This window comes from Furipterus horrens, unplaced genomic scaffold (assembly GCF_987537825.1).
Source record: "Furipterus horrens unplaced genomic scaffold, mFurHor1.1.pri manual_scaffold_5, whole genome shotgun sequence".
Taxonomy (NCBI): Eukaryota; Metazoa; Chordata; class Mammalia; order Chiroptera; family Furipteridae; genus Furipterus; species Furipterus horrens.
Window position 1 is genome coordinate 163772579 of NW_028327175.1, and position 15930 is coordinate 163788508.

Consider the following 15930-nt stretch of genomic DNA (forward strand, 5'->3'; position numbering starts at 1 on the left):
ATAAGCCTTCCCTTCCACACACGCACACTTAGGAAAATATTTGGATAATCTTGAGAGCTTACTTTGTTTTGATTTTAGAGCTTATGCCTTTTCCCACATCCTTTTGAGGGATTAAAAAAAATGAAAAGTCATTTGTGCCCATAACTTGTTTTCTTTTTTCTACTTAATTAACCTACCAAGGTAGGTAGTATGCTGTGAATAGTAAAGAGTGTGAACAAAAGAAAACAAATTGGATGGGAATTAAAGTTCTAACAGGTGATAGCTGTTCTTAAAAATATTAGTTAAAGGTCATTTTGTTTAATGTTTGTGTATTTTTTCTTCTAATCAAATTATAGAGAATTCATTTTTTCATTCGTTTACTCATCAGATATTTACTGAGTGCCTCTGATACATTAGAGACTGTGCTGGGCTTTTACAAATCTGTGATACAGCTTTGGTGGGAACCTGCAGGAAGAGAGGAAAATAAGCACATCTTTTAAATGTTCAACTTTTGCCCAAATGGCATGTTTACAAGTTGATTCTCTTGAAAAGTCACACTTGTCCAACTTTTTAAAAAGCCTTCCATAAAATATGAAAGTCTAACTTGCTTAAAAAACTTCCATGAAACATGGAATATGAAGCAGAGGTTTTCTGTATAAAAAGATTTCTAAAAATGACAAAAAAAAAAAAAAGTTGAGAAAACTCGATTTAAGACACCAACTGTAGACTTTGAAGCAGGGACTTTGACGGTATCTGGATATGGAATCTTTTGTGACCTTGAGTTTCCTCATCTGTAAAATGGAGATAATTCCTTCCTAATGGACTGTTCTGAGGTTTAAGAGGATGAGTGTACAGCCTGTAACTTACCAAATGAATACCCAGTAAATGTTAGTCCCTTCCGCAAGTGCTGTAAGTTACTAAGTGGGAGTTCTTGAGTAAGTCACTAAAATTTTCTGAGTCTTGGCTTTTGTGGCTGTAAAATGGAAAAATTACCTGTTCTGTCTCTATCACAGTGTTGTGAAGTTTTAGTAAGATAATAGCTGTAAAAGCACTTTGTTAACTGTAGACCGTGTTTGTAAATGAATTTTGAGTAGCTTTTAGTATCTTTTTCAATGGTGATTTTTAAAGATGGAAGGCTTGACACCAAGGACTTAATATATGGTACTTTTGTATATATTCTGAAGTATCAAGTGAATACCCAATTTAGTTTGTCACTTTTTTACTTTCTTAAAATAAGGCCACAACCGTAAAACCTTTGCCAGGGCCCATTCTGGGGAAGTGTTATGAGACCAAACCTAATTCGTTCAGTCTGAAAAGAGACTTGTCGATTTTTGGCCTTATGGTGCCATCTGTAGGTAGAAAGGGGAAAGCTCCCCTAAAGGTTTGTATTTGAGGGGCAAGGTGCCTGGTGTTTTAAGGTTGTTTTGTTATTGCCAGGTTGTCTCAGCTGCTCGCATCCTACTTAGGAATCCCGGAAACCAAGCCGCTTATGAACATTTTGAGACCATGAAGAACCAGTGGATCGATAATGTTGAAAAAATGACAGGTAGAGTTGTGTGCAATGTTCTTGTCTCATATGTGGAGTTCTGAGAAACCCGAGCAGGACCGATTATGTTACTCAGCTGTAATTGGATAAAGGGACGGTCATGTGCTCGACAGTGTACTTGGCGCTGATTAAGGCTGCTGAGCAGTAGCGGCTTCTCATTCAAGCCTTGCAACTTTGTCTGAAGAGAGACTCTTTGAGTCTTTTTTATTTTAACGCCGCCCTCCCGGTGTGATGTTCATTGTTACCGCTCCTATCTTCTCTTTGAATAGTGTCTTTGCTCAGCCTGAGCCAGAGTTTGGTTTCAGAGGCTGGGAGGCGGTGTTCGTGGATACAGTAAGTGTCCCTGTCATTTTCAGTGGGTTCACATTTCAAGGAACCACAATAGCTACCATTTAATACAACTTGTCTCAGAGTTTCCTCCAACTTATCAACTACGTAGTTTTAAAAAAAGGAGAAACCAACCACCTACAAACCTGTGCCTGTGCAGTTGAAGTGGCACCTCTGAATCTTCTTCATTCTCTGTGGAGGGAGGGATAGGAGAGAAGGGAAGAAACGAGAATGTAGGCTCTTCGGCTTCCCTACAGCACCTGCTGTGACAGGGGTCCGTAGCAGCCAGAGATGAAAGTGGAGCTCCCGAGATGCCTAAAGAGAGGTAACAGAAACAAGACGCAGGCTGTGAGAGTTATTGGAGTCCTCCGTGTGGCTCATCTTGGCCACTACAAGCTGCCAACAAGCAACAGATGGCTGCGGTGTAAGACGGGAAGGGAGAAAATGTTATTAACAGATAATGTGGTGAAGGTTTCAGACGCAATCCTTGTTTCCTCCTGATGCCGATGCATTTCTGGTTGTCTGTGGTAGAGAGAAGACCAGTGACCACTGCTGGTGTAAATGCTGTGAGTCTATGTGGTCTCCTGGGTCACATCTTCTTCTTTTTTACTATGGTATTCACCTGGAGGCTTTTGATTGTGTAAGAAGGATTTTGAGCTGAAGGAGAGAATTCTAGGTATTGTACTTTCACATAAGAAACTTGGACAACAGGGTTTTGGAGTCTCTGTTCTTCAAAATACAAACTAAATTCCATTTCTGTTCTCCTCACAGGGCTGGTGGATGAAGCCATTGATACCAAATCTCTGTTGGATGCTTCTGAAGAAGCAATTAAAAAAGACCTGGACAAGTGCAAAGTAGCCATGGCCAACATTCAGCCTCAGATGCTGGTCGCTGGGGCAACCAGCATTGCTCGCCGCGCCAACCGGATCCTGCTGGTGGCTAAGCGGGAGGTGGAGAACTCTGAGGATCCCAAGTTCCGTGAGGCTGTGAAAGCCGCCTCTGATGAACTGAGCAAAACCATCTCCCCAATGGTGATGGATGCAAAGGCTGTAGCTGGAAACATTTCTGACCCTGGTAAGCAATGCGTGGTGTGGCTCACCTCAGCTGAGAGGTTAACTCAGGAAGCTGACAGGGTAGTGAGAGAATATGCACCCCCCAAGCACCGCATACAAAGTCTGGGAGCAAAAACTCCAGATAATTAGCTTGATTAGAATTCTAGATTAATCTTTTTCTGTCCAAAATAACATTGGACAGAATGTTTTCTGCAATATTGGCAGGTTTTTTGTAAGCTAGTTTCTCTGGACCAACTTCTCTGCACTTGCTGATGTTACCTAACTAACGTAGCTCCTGGCCCTGTTTAGTTATTATTCTGGAAATTTCTCAAAAGATGCATGATTACCAATCTACCAACTGTTTAGCTTATGTAATAGGCATAACTTCTCTTCTGCTTTTCTTAAAATGCCTTTTCTCTGTAAAACATCCTTTATTTCTGTCAAATCTGGAGGGCTTAAGTTGACCTTTGGGTCTCCTGATTCTACACCAAAAAATGTGGGTTTTCTGCAGTCAAATTTCATCATATTTTCAGAATTACTAAGGATGTTATCAGTCCTTTGGTTGGAAACATCTGCGTCCCCTTTTGTTTTGAGCATCCAGGGTTTCTAGCCTCGTCTAAGAACAGTTTAGGCAATGTGAGAGAGTGGGGAGGAGGGACTTGCTCATTCATCCCTAGCCTGGGCAGAATCTTGATAGTATCCTCAACCCATTATCACTAAGGACATGCTGTTTCTTAACTGGAGTTCCTGATAGTTTGAGCACATTCCTGAATGCCAGGTAACCGGGCATTCAGCAGTAGCAGTAGCAACTCAGCATAGGGGTTAATAGGCTGAATGCCAAGTGCAGCAGAGGAGTAGGGAGAAAGGTGAGAAGTCCTGCAGGGAATGTATGCTGATCTGCCGCTGACATCTCCCCTGTGCTGAGTTGGGCAGACTTATCTCATAAGAGAAGTGAGGAACACCAGCTGCGCCCAAAACGTTCACGCCCAGGAATGCCCTGAGTGCTTGTTAGTTGTACAGGCAGGAAGGCATCCTGAGCACTGCAGGGGACAGCTGTTAGTGACACTTATGACTCCTTGGAGGCCCCAGGGCGTCTGCCTTGCCTCACCTCCCTTCCCCTTTAGTCTGCCTGTGTTGCTTGCTGGCAGCTTCACATCCACCTTTTGTTAATGGAAACCAGTTCTTCTGCTGGACAGACAGTGCTCCAGGGCACTGACCCGCCCAGCTGAAAGTGAGGGCGTCTTGTGTTTAGGCCTGCAAAAGAGCTTCCTGGACTCGGGATATCGGATCCTGGGTGCTGTGGCCAAGGTCAGAGAAGCCTTCCAACCTCAGGAGCCTGACTTTCCACCTCCTCCGCCAGACCTTGAACAGCTCCGTGTAAGTACACTCAGGGAGATGGAATTGAGCAGCAGGGTGTGGGGCTGTAGCAAGAGAAAGGTAGATTGTGTTCTGGAGCCTCAATCACCAGGTGCCTTTGTTTAGCTTTTACTTGAATCTTATTCGGAGGCACAACTTGATTTTCATTCCTAAATCTAGAGGAGCCCAACCCACTGCTTCTGCTGGTGTGTGCTGGGTGGGTGGAGCTCTGGGTGTGGCCTGCTGTGATGGGGAGCGACTGGGGCAAAGGAGCTGGCCTCGGTAAGTGTGGATACCATGACTGAGGAGTTAGTGGGCCAGTTAGTGAGGAGTGCGAAAATAACCTGCACAGCTTGTGGTGAGATTTTATGTCCCAGGTGATAAATGGCAAAAACGAGGTGGTTAATATCTTACAGAGGTTCTTCATTCCTTCACTTAACTTTTTTTTAGTAACATAAGCAATACAATCTTTTTATTTTTAAGGTTTCTCCTCCCCCCGACTATAATTAAAAATCTTTTGATGCCCCCCAAAGTACCATGAATTTATTCTTCTTTGGGCTGGCTGGGCAATATGTTGCAGATACAAATCCTAGAATAGGAAATAGTGATGATTTTCAGCCATTTCCTTACTTGTATTGAAAATAGCTTGATTTTGGGAGTAGCTTAATCAAGGCAATAGTTTGAGTCACTCTCCTTGATTTACTTTCCCATATTTAATGTCAGTAAAAAGATGTAAGTTGCTAAGTTGGTTTAGGACAAAATTGGGTCATTGTGCCCATAGTGAAGGAACAGTGTTTCCCTAGCCTCCAATGCTGCATTTGATTCCTTCCAGCTGGGCTGTTGGTGGTTGGTTAGGGCCATGGAGACAGCTATTCTGGAATGGTTGCTTGTGTGATCAATAGAGTCGTGACAGTTAGAATTAAGAAGTTATTTGGTCTAGCTACCCTCATTGTCAGAGGAGAAGTTACTTGCCTATGCAGCTTTCCCTCAACAGAGCCAGGGCCAGAACCTAGGTCTTTGAGAATCCTTGGTCTGCTAGTGCTGTGCAATGCCTCCCTGGGATATGTCCAAAACAGTAGCTGCTGGCTTTTTGTTGAGAAAAAAAGAAAGAAAATTTGCTTCTGTTGAGATTGAAGCAGGTGGTTACCATGCTCAATGTGGGTGGTCTTATGTGGAGTGAATGTGGGTAGCTTTTCTGGGGATGCTTTTTGGAGGAAAGGAAAGAATTCAAGAGGGACTAGTTCCTAGGGCTTTCCTTACAACCTGGTAATTCTTTCTTAGCTGACAGATGAGCTTGCTCCTCCCAAACCGCCCCTGCCTGAGGGCGAGGTCCCTCCGCCTAGACCCCCACCACCAGAGGAGAAGGATGAAGAGTTCCCTGAGCAGAAAGCTGGGGAGGCGATTAACCAGCCAATGATGATGGCTGCCAGGCAGCTCCATGATGAAGCTCGCAAATGGTCCAGCAAGGTAAGTAATGAAGCTTTTCTTGTTGAGAAAGGATGAAGAACTATGCACACCCAGGAAGAAGAGTCTGTTTGGAAAGTCACCCCCACCCCCCTCTATTTTGGTTCTTGTTGTTGCTAATGGTATGATCCTCTTCTTAGGTGCAGTTCAGTGAAATGCTCCTGGTGCTTGATGGTTTCTCCCAGCAGCAAAAGTGAGAGCAAGGTGGTTTGAGAGGAGGGTTCTGTCCATTAGTGTGTCAGGTGCCTCACCCTGGGCATTTGGGGTATTGTAGAAGTTCTTTTCTTTCCTAGGTGCTCCTTGCTAATTATCAGCTCTCTGAACATGAAACTGTCTTCTGTGGACTCTGCAACACAACAGCTAGATGAAATGTTTATATTTTGTGTTTTTTTATTTTTTATAGAAGCAAGTAGATTGTGTCTTAGAAGCCATGTTCTTTCCTCAAAATTATCTTACCCCTCAACTCTAGACAGCTCCAGGCTAATTTCAGCTCAGCAATCTTGAAAGTATAAATATTAATGTGGTTGGTGAAAATTTGGATGCTACAGCAGTCATGCCCCATGAATAACTTTTGCCTCTTTCCCCCTAAATGGTGAAAAGTGAACGGTAGCTTTTCTAGATAAGAGCTCAATGTTACTGCTGACCTTGCAGTGAAAGGCAGTTCTAATGCAGTTTTCAGCTCTTTCTGATATGATCCTAGATCTTTGTTCCCACCATCTATTTGCCTTCATTCTTTTCACACCCTCAGCCAGCTCAAATCCTTGTGTTGAATGCAGTTCCCCAGGGCCCTCCTGCACATGCCGCTGGTCTGGTTCGTTTTCAGGCTTTTTAAACTATATATATTTTTGAACTGTTAGCTTTGAGCCCAGGTTCTAAGAAGGAATGAAGACCTTGCTGGTGTTGGACCTGATCTAGGGAATTATTTATAATTGCATATCTGCTATGGGGGTGTGCACACCCCTGGGTCCGTTTGCAGAGTCCCAGGGCACATGGGGAGTGGGGTGGGAGTGTCCATGAAGATTGGTTTTACTCAAAGATTATCAAAGGAATTTAAATTACCTTACTTTAAACCCAGATAAATTGCAAAAATACACATGGATTGTAAAGATAAAGATGAAATTTGGGGGCACACCGTACAGGCTCTCCTATGTACTGGTGGCCAGAAGTCCTCAGGTTTGACTTTCTTGGAGGTTTGGAGCATCAGGAGGCTGCTGACTTTGAGCTACGAGAAGTCAGGAGCTACTTGAACTGTGTGTGCTTGGGGTGGTGGTGGTATGTGTTTGTGTGTCTGTTTATCTGTCTTTGTGCACTTTGGGGCTCTAACCTAGCAGCAGTGAGCTGGCCTGTTCTCTAAGGCCTGGAGAGGAGTCCTGGTTGAGACATAAAGTTTAGGTGAAAGGATGTAGATGGTACCTGAACCCCTTGATCCTCCAACTTTTAGAGACAGGTTTCTTGTGCAGGGTAAGACTTTTTGGAGTGACAGCAACCTCAGATGAAGTCCACACAAACTCCTACTGCCTCTTGTTAGACCTGTTTGAGACAATGAATCCATGCTCACTATTTTTCATGAGTGGTTCTGGGTCTTTGAGGCAGTTCCTTTTCTTTCCCCTCAGTTTATTGTCAGCATCTGATCTTCCTGCTGCCTCCTCTGGCCTTTCAGAATCCCTGTCCCTGGCAGTAAATTCATCCTCTCCCCCTCATGGGTCCTGTTCTCTCATGGACACCGATTTTGGGCTCCTCTGAGCTGAGCCTGGGTCAGTTGCCAAGTCCATGTATTGTCTTGTCTGTGAAATATGTAAATTGAGTGTGAGGGTGGTGAGAAGGCTATTTTGCAGCAGGAGAGATTTAGGCTGTACCCAAAGAACAGCATTCTGAGTCAGTACCGGCAATGGGTGCAAAATGAAATTGTGGAAGTGTTGTCTCTGAAGACGTAGAGGGGATAGAGAGAGAGCTGGTCTGAAGTGTGAGTTTTCTCTAAGATGGACAGCTGGATGAGGTGTCTTTTGGAGATTCCTTTCAGCTGGGTGGTGCTGGTGTACTGATAAGTACTGATAAGTCCTCTTTTACTCACCATTGTGTTTGTTTTCTTGACTCTTTCCTTGTTTGCTATCCATGCCTCTGATGTGTCATTTTTAATTCCTGGACTTTTAACCCCTGGTGGAAATAATAATCTGTATCTGGTAGTGGCAGAGCTGACCAGAGTTGCTTCCTGCGTCCAGAAGATATAGAACAGTATCCGTATGGGCCAGCAGGGTGTTCACTTCATTCTGTTCAAAGCCAATTATGCCACTGCATTTACTTTTTCTCTCTGGATTTCTTTGAAAAGTAATGAACTGCTATTGTTTGGTTGTTTGGCTCCTCAAAAATATTCTGGCAAGGTAAATTTTGGTAGTAAGTGTATAAGAAAGGAATGCCATTTGCTTTCTTAGTATGACTATTTCTCCAGAAAACCTTTGCTGGTGGAGTGGGTCTCTTTCCTTCATGCAACGTGAACAGGGTGGCCTGGGCTGGTGCTGCAGCCTGGGAGCTCCCCCTTCTGTGGCTCCTGGTTCGTCAAGCTCCTGGAGTAGGCCATTTTTGTTCCCATCCTGGGCAAGCTTTGGTTACTAAACCAGCCATAGCTCAGTTCCTCAAGTCCGACTGTGCTTACTAACACTTTCCCTGTTTCTCATCCTTCTGCCATCGACAAAGCCGGGTACCCCAGCCTCTGAGGTGGGTATAGGTGTTGTAGCTGAGGCAGATGCGGCCGATGCTGTTGGGTTCCCTGTCCCCTCTGACATGGAAGACGATTACGAACCCGAGCTGCTGTTAATGCCCTCCAATCAGCCGGTCAACCAACCCATTCTGGCTGCGGCTCAGTCATTGCATCGGGAAGCTACCAAGTGGTCTAGTAAGGTACTGATTAGCACCCCCAGTTGGGGCTGCTCCATATGCATCCAGCCATGTTCAGCCTTGACACATTGCATCACTTATGATCTGTGCGGGTCCTGTGAGTCTGGGTAGGGTGGGCATCTGTCTGTCTGCACTTTGTTGTTAGGTCTGGCTTCACAAGTTTGATAGGTCTATTAATGCCAGATTAATGGGATTGCATTTATGTTTGGAGGCTACAGAGAGATGGGGTCACTTTTGAAAGGATTCCTTTCTTACCAACCTGTGGCCACTATTGGAATCTTACACTTCTTGGGAAGTCATGGGAATCATTGCAGATCATTAAGAGTTCATCTGGCCTGACCATTGAGCTTTGCATATCTCCCCCCTGACTGACCTCTCACTGATGCACTGATGCCTCAGCAGAGTTGATCAGGGTGAGAAGCAGCTTTATACGGCAGGCTGTCTGGGGAGGCCTGCTTGCTGCCCTGCACTTGGCTGAGTGACAGATGCTGGCCTTGATGGGAGCCCCACAGGGTAAGGGGTGTCATTGACGGCTTGTCCACATTTCAGTGGGAGTGGGGAACAGAGAGAGCTCAAAGCTGCAGGGCAGGCAGCAGCGTAGCTTTGGCCTTGGAGACTGAACCAAAAAGCTAGTTTGGGGTGTGGGTGATGGGGTGATCACTTTTTCCCCTTTGAAGGTGGCATGTTGCAAGAAGAAGGGGTTTGAAGAGTATTGGGCAATAACTAATCCTGGCACTACACTGTCTTCTAACCAAAGTCATGACGTCTTAGGATGATCCAAGGTCTGCTCTGGAAGAGGAGGGCCAGATGGCCTTGTCTAACATACACCCTATTCTCATGCCTTCTTCACATACCTGTGTTCTCTCTGGCCTCAAATACTGCCTGGGATGTTACACGCCTTCTAGCATAAACGTTCAGCCACCTCATGGTGTCTGTGGAGGTCTCACACAGCGCCCGCAGCGGCATGGTTTGTGTGTCAGTCACTGCATCGTAGAGAAATTGAGAAGCATGAGGGGAAAAATGAGTACAGCCCGGCCTTTTGGGTATTTTGAACAATGCAGTTGTTATTTTTGGTTGTTATGAGCCAAAAGAGAGCCTTTTGAGGGCTTAAAGTAAATTATTTATGCATTTCTTTATTGACCCGTAAAGGTTTTAATGAACCAAAATGTCAAATCTAAGACAAATTCTGCTAGTTGGAGTGGGGGTTCATTCCATTTACAGCTTGACTCACGATTTTTATTTTCCTAAAGCCTCCCTCGGCATCCTCTTAGCTGAAGGTTTCTTTATTGAAGCCACTTATCTGAGGGGATGGAAGAATTGATTCTTGGCCTTTTTTAAATGTGAAAAATTAAAATAATATGTTCTCTTAGGCTGGTAGGACAAACAAGAGGCTGTTGAGGGAGGGTAGGAGCAGTCTAGGTCACAAAATATATATATATTTTTATCAAGGCCAATAATGTTTACTTGGGTTTTAAATTCTAGTTTAGCAGAGACAGTCCTTGGCTGCTATCTGTAACAAGGGTAAGCATCTGGGACGGCTCCTCTGTATTTTTCCCCTCTACTGCTTTCCCCCCACAGAAAGGAAAATGCCTGTTTAACCAACCTCTTGGCCCATCCCCGTTTTATTGACATGATTAATGTGGAGATGCTGAAGTGCTTGTTTAGTGCTCTGCCTGGGGTGCACATGTTGCCCTTTCAGACTAATATCCAGTTCTTCCTTTTTCAGTCTGGTGATCTCTCTCTCTTTCTCTAACTCTCTCTCTGTTCCACTCTCTCCTTTGTGCTAGGGTGAGTGCCCTGGCTCTATCTCTTCTCTTTGTTTCTCCTGTGCTGTCCATGTCACTCAGAAACAGTCCCTTTTCCCTCTTTTCACCTTTCCAGAGGCTGCTAGAGCAGCAGGCTCCTCTCTTCTCTGTGCTTCTACATCTTTCCCTCACTTGGCCAAAGTGTGGACTGAGCTCACACTGTGTGTTTGCCTCTCTCTAGGGCAATGACATCATCGCAGCAGCCAAGCGCATGGCTCTGCTGATGGCTGAGATGTCTCGGCTGGTAAGAGGAGGCAGTGGTACCAAGCGGGCATTGATTCAGTGTGCCAAGGACATCGCCAAGGCCTCAGATGAGGTGACTCGGTTGGCCAAGGAGGTTGCCAAGCAGTGCACAGATAAGCGGATTAGAACCAACCTCTTACAGGTACTGAGAAGTGCGTGCGTGTGTGTGTGTGCGTGTGCGTGCACCTTGGAGTCAGGCAGGGGTGGGGGTTGTGGTGGGGAGAAGAGCAGGATAGAGAAAAGTGGGGAGCAAGAAGGAGGCACTTCAGAGAGGAAAGAAATAGCAGAAAGGGAAATATACATGTGTATTTGGGAAAGGCAGATACTGGAAAGTTTACTTCCTAGTCAAATAAAGGCATTTTAATGCTTCTATTTCTGGACAAAAGGACTCTACTGATCCTTAGAAGTAAACAAGTAGAATCCTGCTATTAATTTATTGAGTACCTTCTGCATGCCAGCCACTGGGAATACACAGGTGGATAAGTTTGGCCCTCCAGGAACTTGCAGGCAAGAAAAACACTAAATTAAAATTTCCTTTTAGGTTTGTGAGCGAATCCCAACCATAAGCACCCAGCTCAAAATCCTGTCCACAGTGAAGGCCACCATGTTGGGCCGGACCAACATCAGTGACGAGGAGTCTGAGCAGGTACGTGCCTATTGCTTCTGGTTTCTTGCCAGCAGCTCTGTGCTGCTGTATGGCAATTCAGTTCAGCTTTGGGGAAGTTGTACTGTGAATTGAATATTCAGTATGTGGGATGAGTCTTCAGTCTCTCAGCAGGGCACCTGTGCTGGAGAGATGCATCAGACATGTGGAAGGGAAAGTAAAGATCTGTGCGACTTTTGTCATTTTACAGATGGGTGGTTAAGGGTCTGAATCAGTTAACAGTGAGGATTTTACTCAGTTCTTTTCCTCCCTGGAATAGGTTTGGCTTTCTCAAGGCTTCCAGTGCCTGCTCACTCTTGCCCCACTGTCATTTTTTGGCTGGAGAGAATTTCTGCTTCCTAGCTCACCAAGTGATAACTACCTCAGGGAGGATGACTAGTGTAGGCTTTTCAGGAACCTGTGCTGAGGCTGAAAGGACAACTCAAAGGAGGTGCTTTTCTTTGACAGAGTTTGAAATAAGGCTGGTGGGAGGGTTCCCTTAAGTGATGCTTCTTGTTTTTACTTTGGCAGCCACTTCTTGGAGTTTGTTCCCTTTCCCTGCCTCCCGGAAATGTAGCCCAGGTCTTTCAGAAAGCGTTCAGTTGAGCACCTTTTCCTTTCCTTATCCCCTCTCTAGCAGGCTCTGCTGTGAGTCAGATTCCCAATTTCTTCTATGATAGGTAGCACATATTTTGTTGAACTGCCCACACAAGCTCACCATGCATTCAGTATGTGGCACTGAATGAGGCACTGTATAGGGTAGTTAAAAAAAATAGACCTCCCTTGGAGAACTCACAAATAATTGGGGAGACGATCTCTGATCTCTAGGCCAGGAGACAGAGGCTAGGAGCACATCAGAGAGAGGTACCAGTAGTGCTGCTTTCGTACCATATTTTAATCCAACATCTCTTACCCCAACTCTCTCTTTCCACACCATGGGAACTGGATCTTCATCCCTAACTTCCATGTATTCTAGGCAGGGTTTGGGCACTGGGCTGTCTCCTGTCTTGTGATCGCTTCTGCACCCCCAAAAAAGGAAATGGGAAAAACAGGGAAGGAAGGATAAGGCTCAGAGTTTCAGACTTTATCATTTAATTAATTAACAACAAAAATGTATCTTGGGGGAATATCTACTGTGTTCTATTAAATATTCCAATATAAAAAAGATAGGCCCTGGCTGCTGTGGCTCAGTGGATTGAGTGTCGGCCTGCAAGCCAAGTGTCGCTGGTTCGATTCCCAGTCAGGGCACATGACTAGGTTACACATCAGGTCCCCAGTTGGGGGCATGAGTGAGAGGCAACCACACAGTGATGTTTCTCTCCCTCTCTTTCTCCTTTCCTCTCTCTCTAAAAATAAATAAGTAAATAAACAAATAAATAAATACAAATTATTAAAAAAAAAAAAAAGAAAATGACAATGTGGTAGAATGCAGAAAACACAAGATTGCAAGTCAAAGGTTTTGAGTCCTCATTCTGACTATTGTGAGTTTGGTGAGCAAGTCTCTGAACTTCTCCAGGCTTTAGTCTCTTTGTTGACCAAGTGAAAAAATCAACTTTCAGGAATTCTAGCCCATAGTTGTGGCTTTCTGAGCCCATGAACCCTCTGAAACTGCATGCACAAATTTTGGACATGTGAGCATTTTCCATTATATTGCAGGTTCTGTGGCTCAAAAATAGTTAAGAATTAAAAAAAAAAAAGAATTACTGGGCTAATGGAGTGGTAAGTTCCCTGACTTGCTATGGTAGAGTACCAGTGTGATCCCAGTCCTGTGAGTTTGTGTGTTTACGAGACTTACTAAACTAGATTATCATGGATTTGTAAGGTGGTTGGTTTGTTCTTTAATTATTTTTTTCGTTCATTAATTAAGTATTTATGAAATAACCTCTTATGTACCAGGCACTGTCCTAACACAGAGGTACAACTGTGAACAAAACTGACACAAATCTCTGCCCTCATGGGACCTAAGTTTTAGATAAAACAATCTAAGTAAAACATGTAGTGCATCAGTTTGTAATAATGGGTTCTGTGGAGAAAAATGAAGAAAGAATGGGAGGATGAGGAATGTTGGGAGTTGGGAAGATGGTTTGAAATAAAGTGACAAGTGAGTGCAGATCTGAAGGAGCTGAGGGGTGAGCCAGGGGAGACCTGGAAGAACATGTCAGGTAGAGGGAACAGCAAGAGCCTGAGGCAGGAGCTTTTTGAAGATCAGGAAAGAGTAAACACTAGAGGCCTTTTGAGGGTACAGTACACGATCAGTGATGGGCCAGTTTTGGGTTCTTTGGTGATCCAGCTCAACCACCAGTGATGTGATGAGTACGGCGGATACCAGGAGCAGGTAAGGGAAACTGCTGGTTTTGGAGGCAGGGCTGCTGCATCAGGAACTGAGTAACGGACAGCTCCTCTTTCCTTGCAGGCTACAGAGATGCTGGTTCACAATGCCCAGAACCTCATGCAATCTGTGAAGGAGACTGTTCGAGAAGCAGAAGCAGCTTCAATCAAAATTCGAACAGATGCTGGATTTACACTGCGCTGGGTTAGAAAGACTCCCTGGTACCAGTAGACACCTGATTGAACCTGGCTGGCACAGAAACCCCTGCTAAACAGAATAAAAATTATTGAGTTCCAGGAGCCACCCAGAATTGCTGGGGGTTGAAAGCCACATCCTGGCCTGATATAACAGAAAGGAATGGGGCCTGTTCACATTAGGAAACATTCATATTCTTGTCATGGACATTTTGAAATGTGTCTGTATTCTCAAACACAGTTATACTCCTGCATACTCTCCAAATAGACAGACTGGGTTCCTAGCCCATGGACTTCACTTAAGCTCAGAATCCAAGAGTGAACACTAGCCAGACACCCTGCTCTAACCTTGTTCCCTAGGGGACAGTTCCCTCTCTGCTTCCTGCCCCCTGACCCAATTCTCCCCACCAGGCTCCTAAGACCCAGGGCCCAAGCAAGATAGTTAAGAAGGAATCACTGTACCTTCAAAATTTGTTTTGGGCTTTCCATGTTGCTGCTGACCATGCCGGTCTTCCCCGGCTCTGTTACCTGGAACCCTTTCAGAAGTGAGCTTCGCTGCTGTAGGGGAAGTTGGCCTCTGAGGAGCCCTATTATATGGGTTCTGGATTCACATCCTACCCCTCCCCAATCTAATCCTAGTTTCCCAAAGTATAAAATCAAAAGACAGAATCACATGATTCTGTCTTTACTGTGTCCCTGAGCAATGTCTGTGCTAGGGAAACTTTTGGTCCCACATCCTGCCTCGGCCTGCCAAGGTAGCTATCCCGTGAACACACTGTGTCCTGGTGCTCTCTGCCACTGGAGGGACAGAGTTGCCTGGGAGTGGCCCTGCCCATGGTCCCAGAAGAGCTACTCCCAGGACCTTCATGCTTTGTCACTGCCTGCAGAGGTCTGTGCTGAGGCCTTATCATTCATTCTTAACTCTTGTTCTTTCTGAGCTGAAATGCTGCATTTGATTTTTAACCCAGTCATATCTCCTATCCTGCCTTTTATATTCTTGCCCCATACCCTTCTTAAACACAATTTTTGAAGATATTTTTGTTCATCTGTAATTTTGAAAGATCCTGTTTATCCTTTTGAAATTTAGTCCTAAGAATTGGTGCTTGCCCTCCAAGAGTGTTTAATGGAAAGGCAATCCTGTCTGAAGGACACTTTCTACCCAAGGGGGAGTGGTACTTGCAGACTGGAATTCTGGCGCTGTTGGGGATGAATCAATGGGAAACAGGCCTCAGTAATTCCTACCTCCCTCAACAAACTAGAACCAACCCCCTTGCAGTCTTTCCCTCTCCCTAGTACTACTGTTAAAGAGAGGAATGGGTATAATATTTAATTATCATCCCAAGTTTCCCATTAGCAGAATGAGAGAAAAGACAATTTTTCCTTTTTTGCACTTATCACTGTTCTCTAAGCATTCCCCAGCACATGTAACCATACTTCCTCCCAAACCCAGAACTATATGAGTAAAGGAGTAAGAACCCTGGCCCCAATGTCCTTCCATCCCACCTCTAACCTTTGTTAGATCCCAACATGAAGTATGTAAAACTTGTCTTAAGTTGGTACTGTATACTCAGGCTTCCTTTATTTCCTTTTAAATGATGAAGATTATTTTCAAGGCCCTCAGCATATTTGTATAGTTGCTTACCTGATAAAAATGCAATATTAATGCCTTTAAAGTATGAATCTATGCCAAAGATCACCTTTTGTTTTACTAAAGATTGAGGAAATAAGAAAAATCATGTTGGCTCTCATTCTTCCAGTGTTTTGAAACACTGGTTTACACTTTATGCTGATGTGCTTTTCTCAACTATCAGTGAAAAAAATTTAAAAAATAAAAATGCCTGAATGGTTAGACATCACCACTAAAAAACTACATTTATAAGCTAGGATTTGTTATATGCAAATATTTTCTGCCTCTTCTTTTGTTCTGTTTAAAACAATAAAGTGCATTTGTATAAATAATGCTTTAAATAATGGGCATGTTATTTTAGTGGAAACTTTTAGAACAGGTTTCTTCTTTGTTTTGAAAAATAGCCAAAGAAACTAATCCTCAAGATCTGGAAACTAGAGTTTTATTTAATCCACAGTAGTACTGGAAGTAGT

At 44.3% G+C, this 15930-nt stretch overlaps 1 protein-coding gene across 1 annotated transcript in view; it reads left to right on the top strand.

The window, feature by feature from the left end:
- The window catches only part of VCL (vinculin), a 107758-nt gene extending 91969 nt beyond the window's left edge, over window positions 1–15789 (top strand). Inside the window, exons 15-22 of the mRNA XM_090278242.1 lie at window positions 1417–1525; window positions 2624–2926; window positions 4157–4281; window positions 5542–5727; window positions 8416–8619; window positions 10603–10806; window positions 11206–11310; window positions 13721–15789. Coding sequence (XP_090134368.1) covers window positions 1417–1525; window positions 2624–2926; window positions 4157–4281; window positions 5542–5727; window positions 8416–8619; window positions 10603–10806; window positions 11206–11310; window positions 13721–13867 — 1383 coding nt within the window. The 3' untranslated portion in view covers window positions 13868–15789. The remainder of the gene's footprint in view (window positions 1–1416; window positions 1526–2623; window positions 2927–4156; window positions 4282–5541; window positions 5728–8415; window positions 8620–10602; window positions 10807–11205; window positions 11311–13720) is intronic.
- The last annotated feature ends 141 nt before the right edge of the window (window positions 15790–15930 follow it).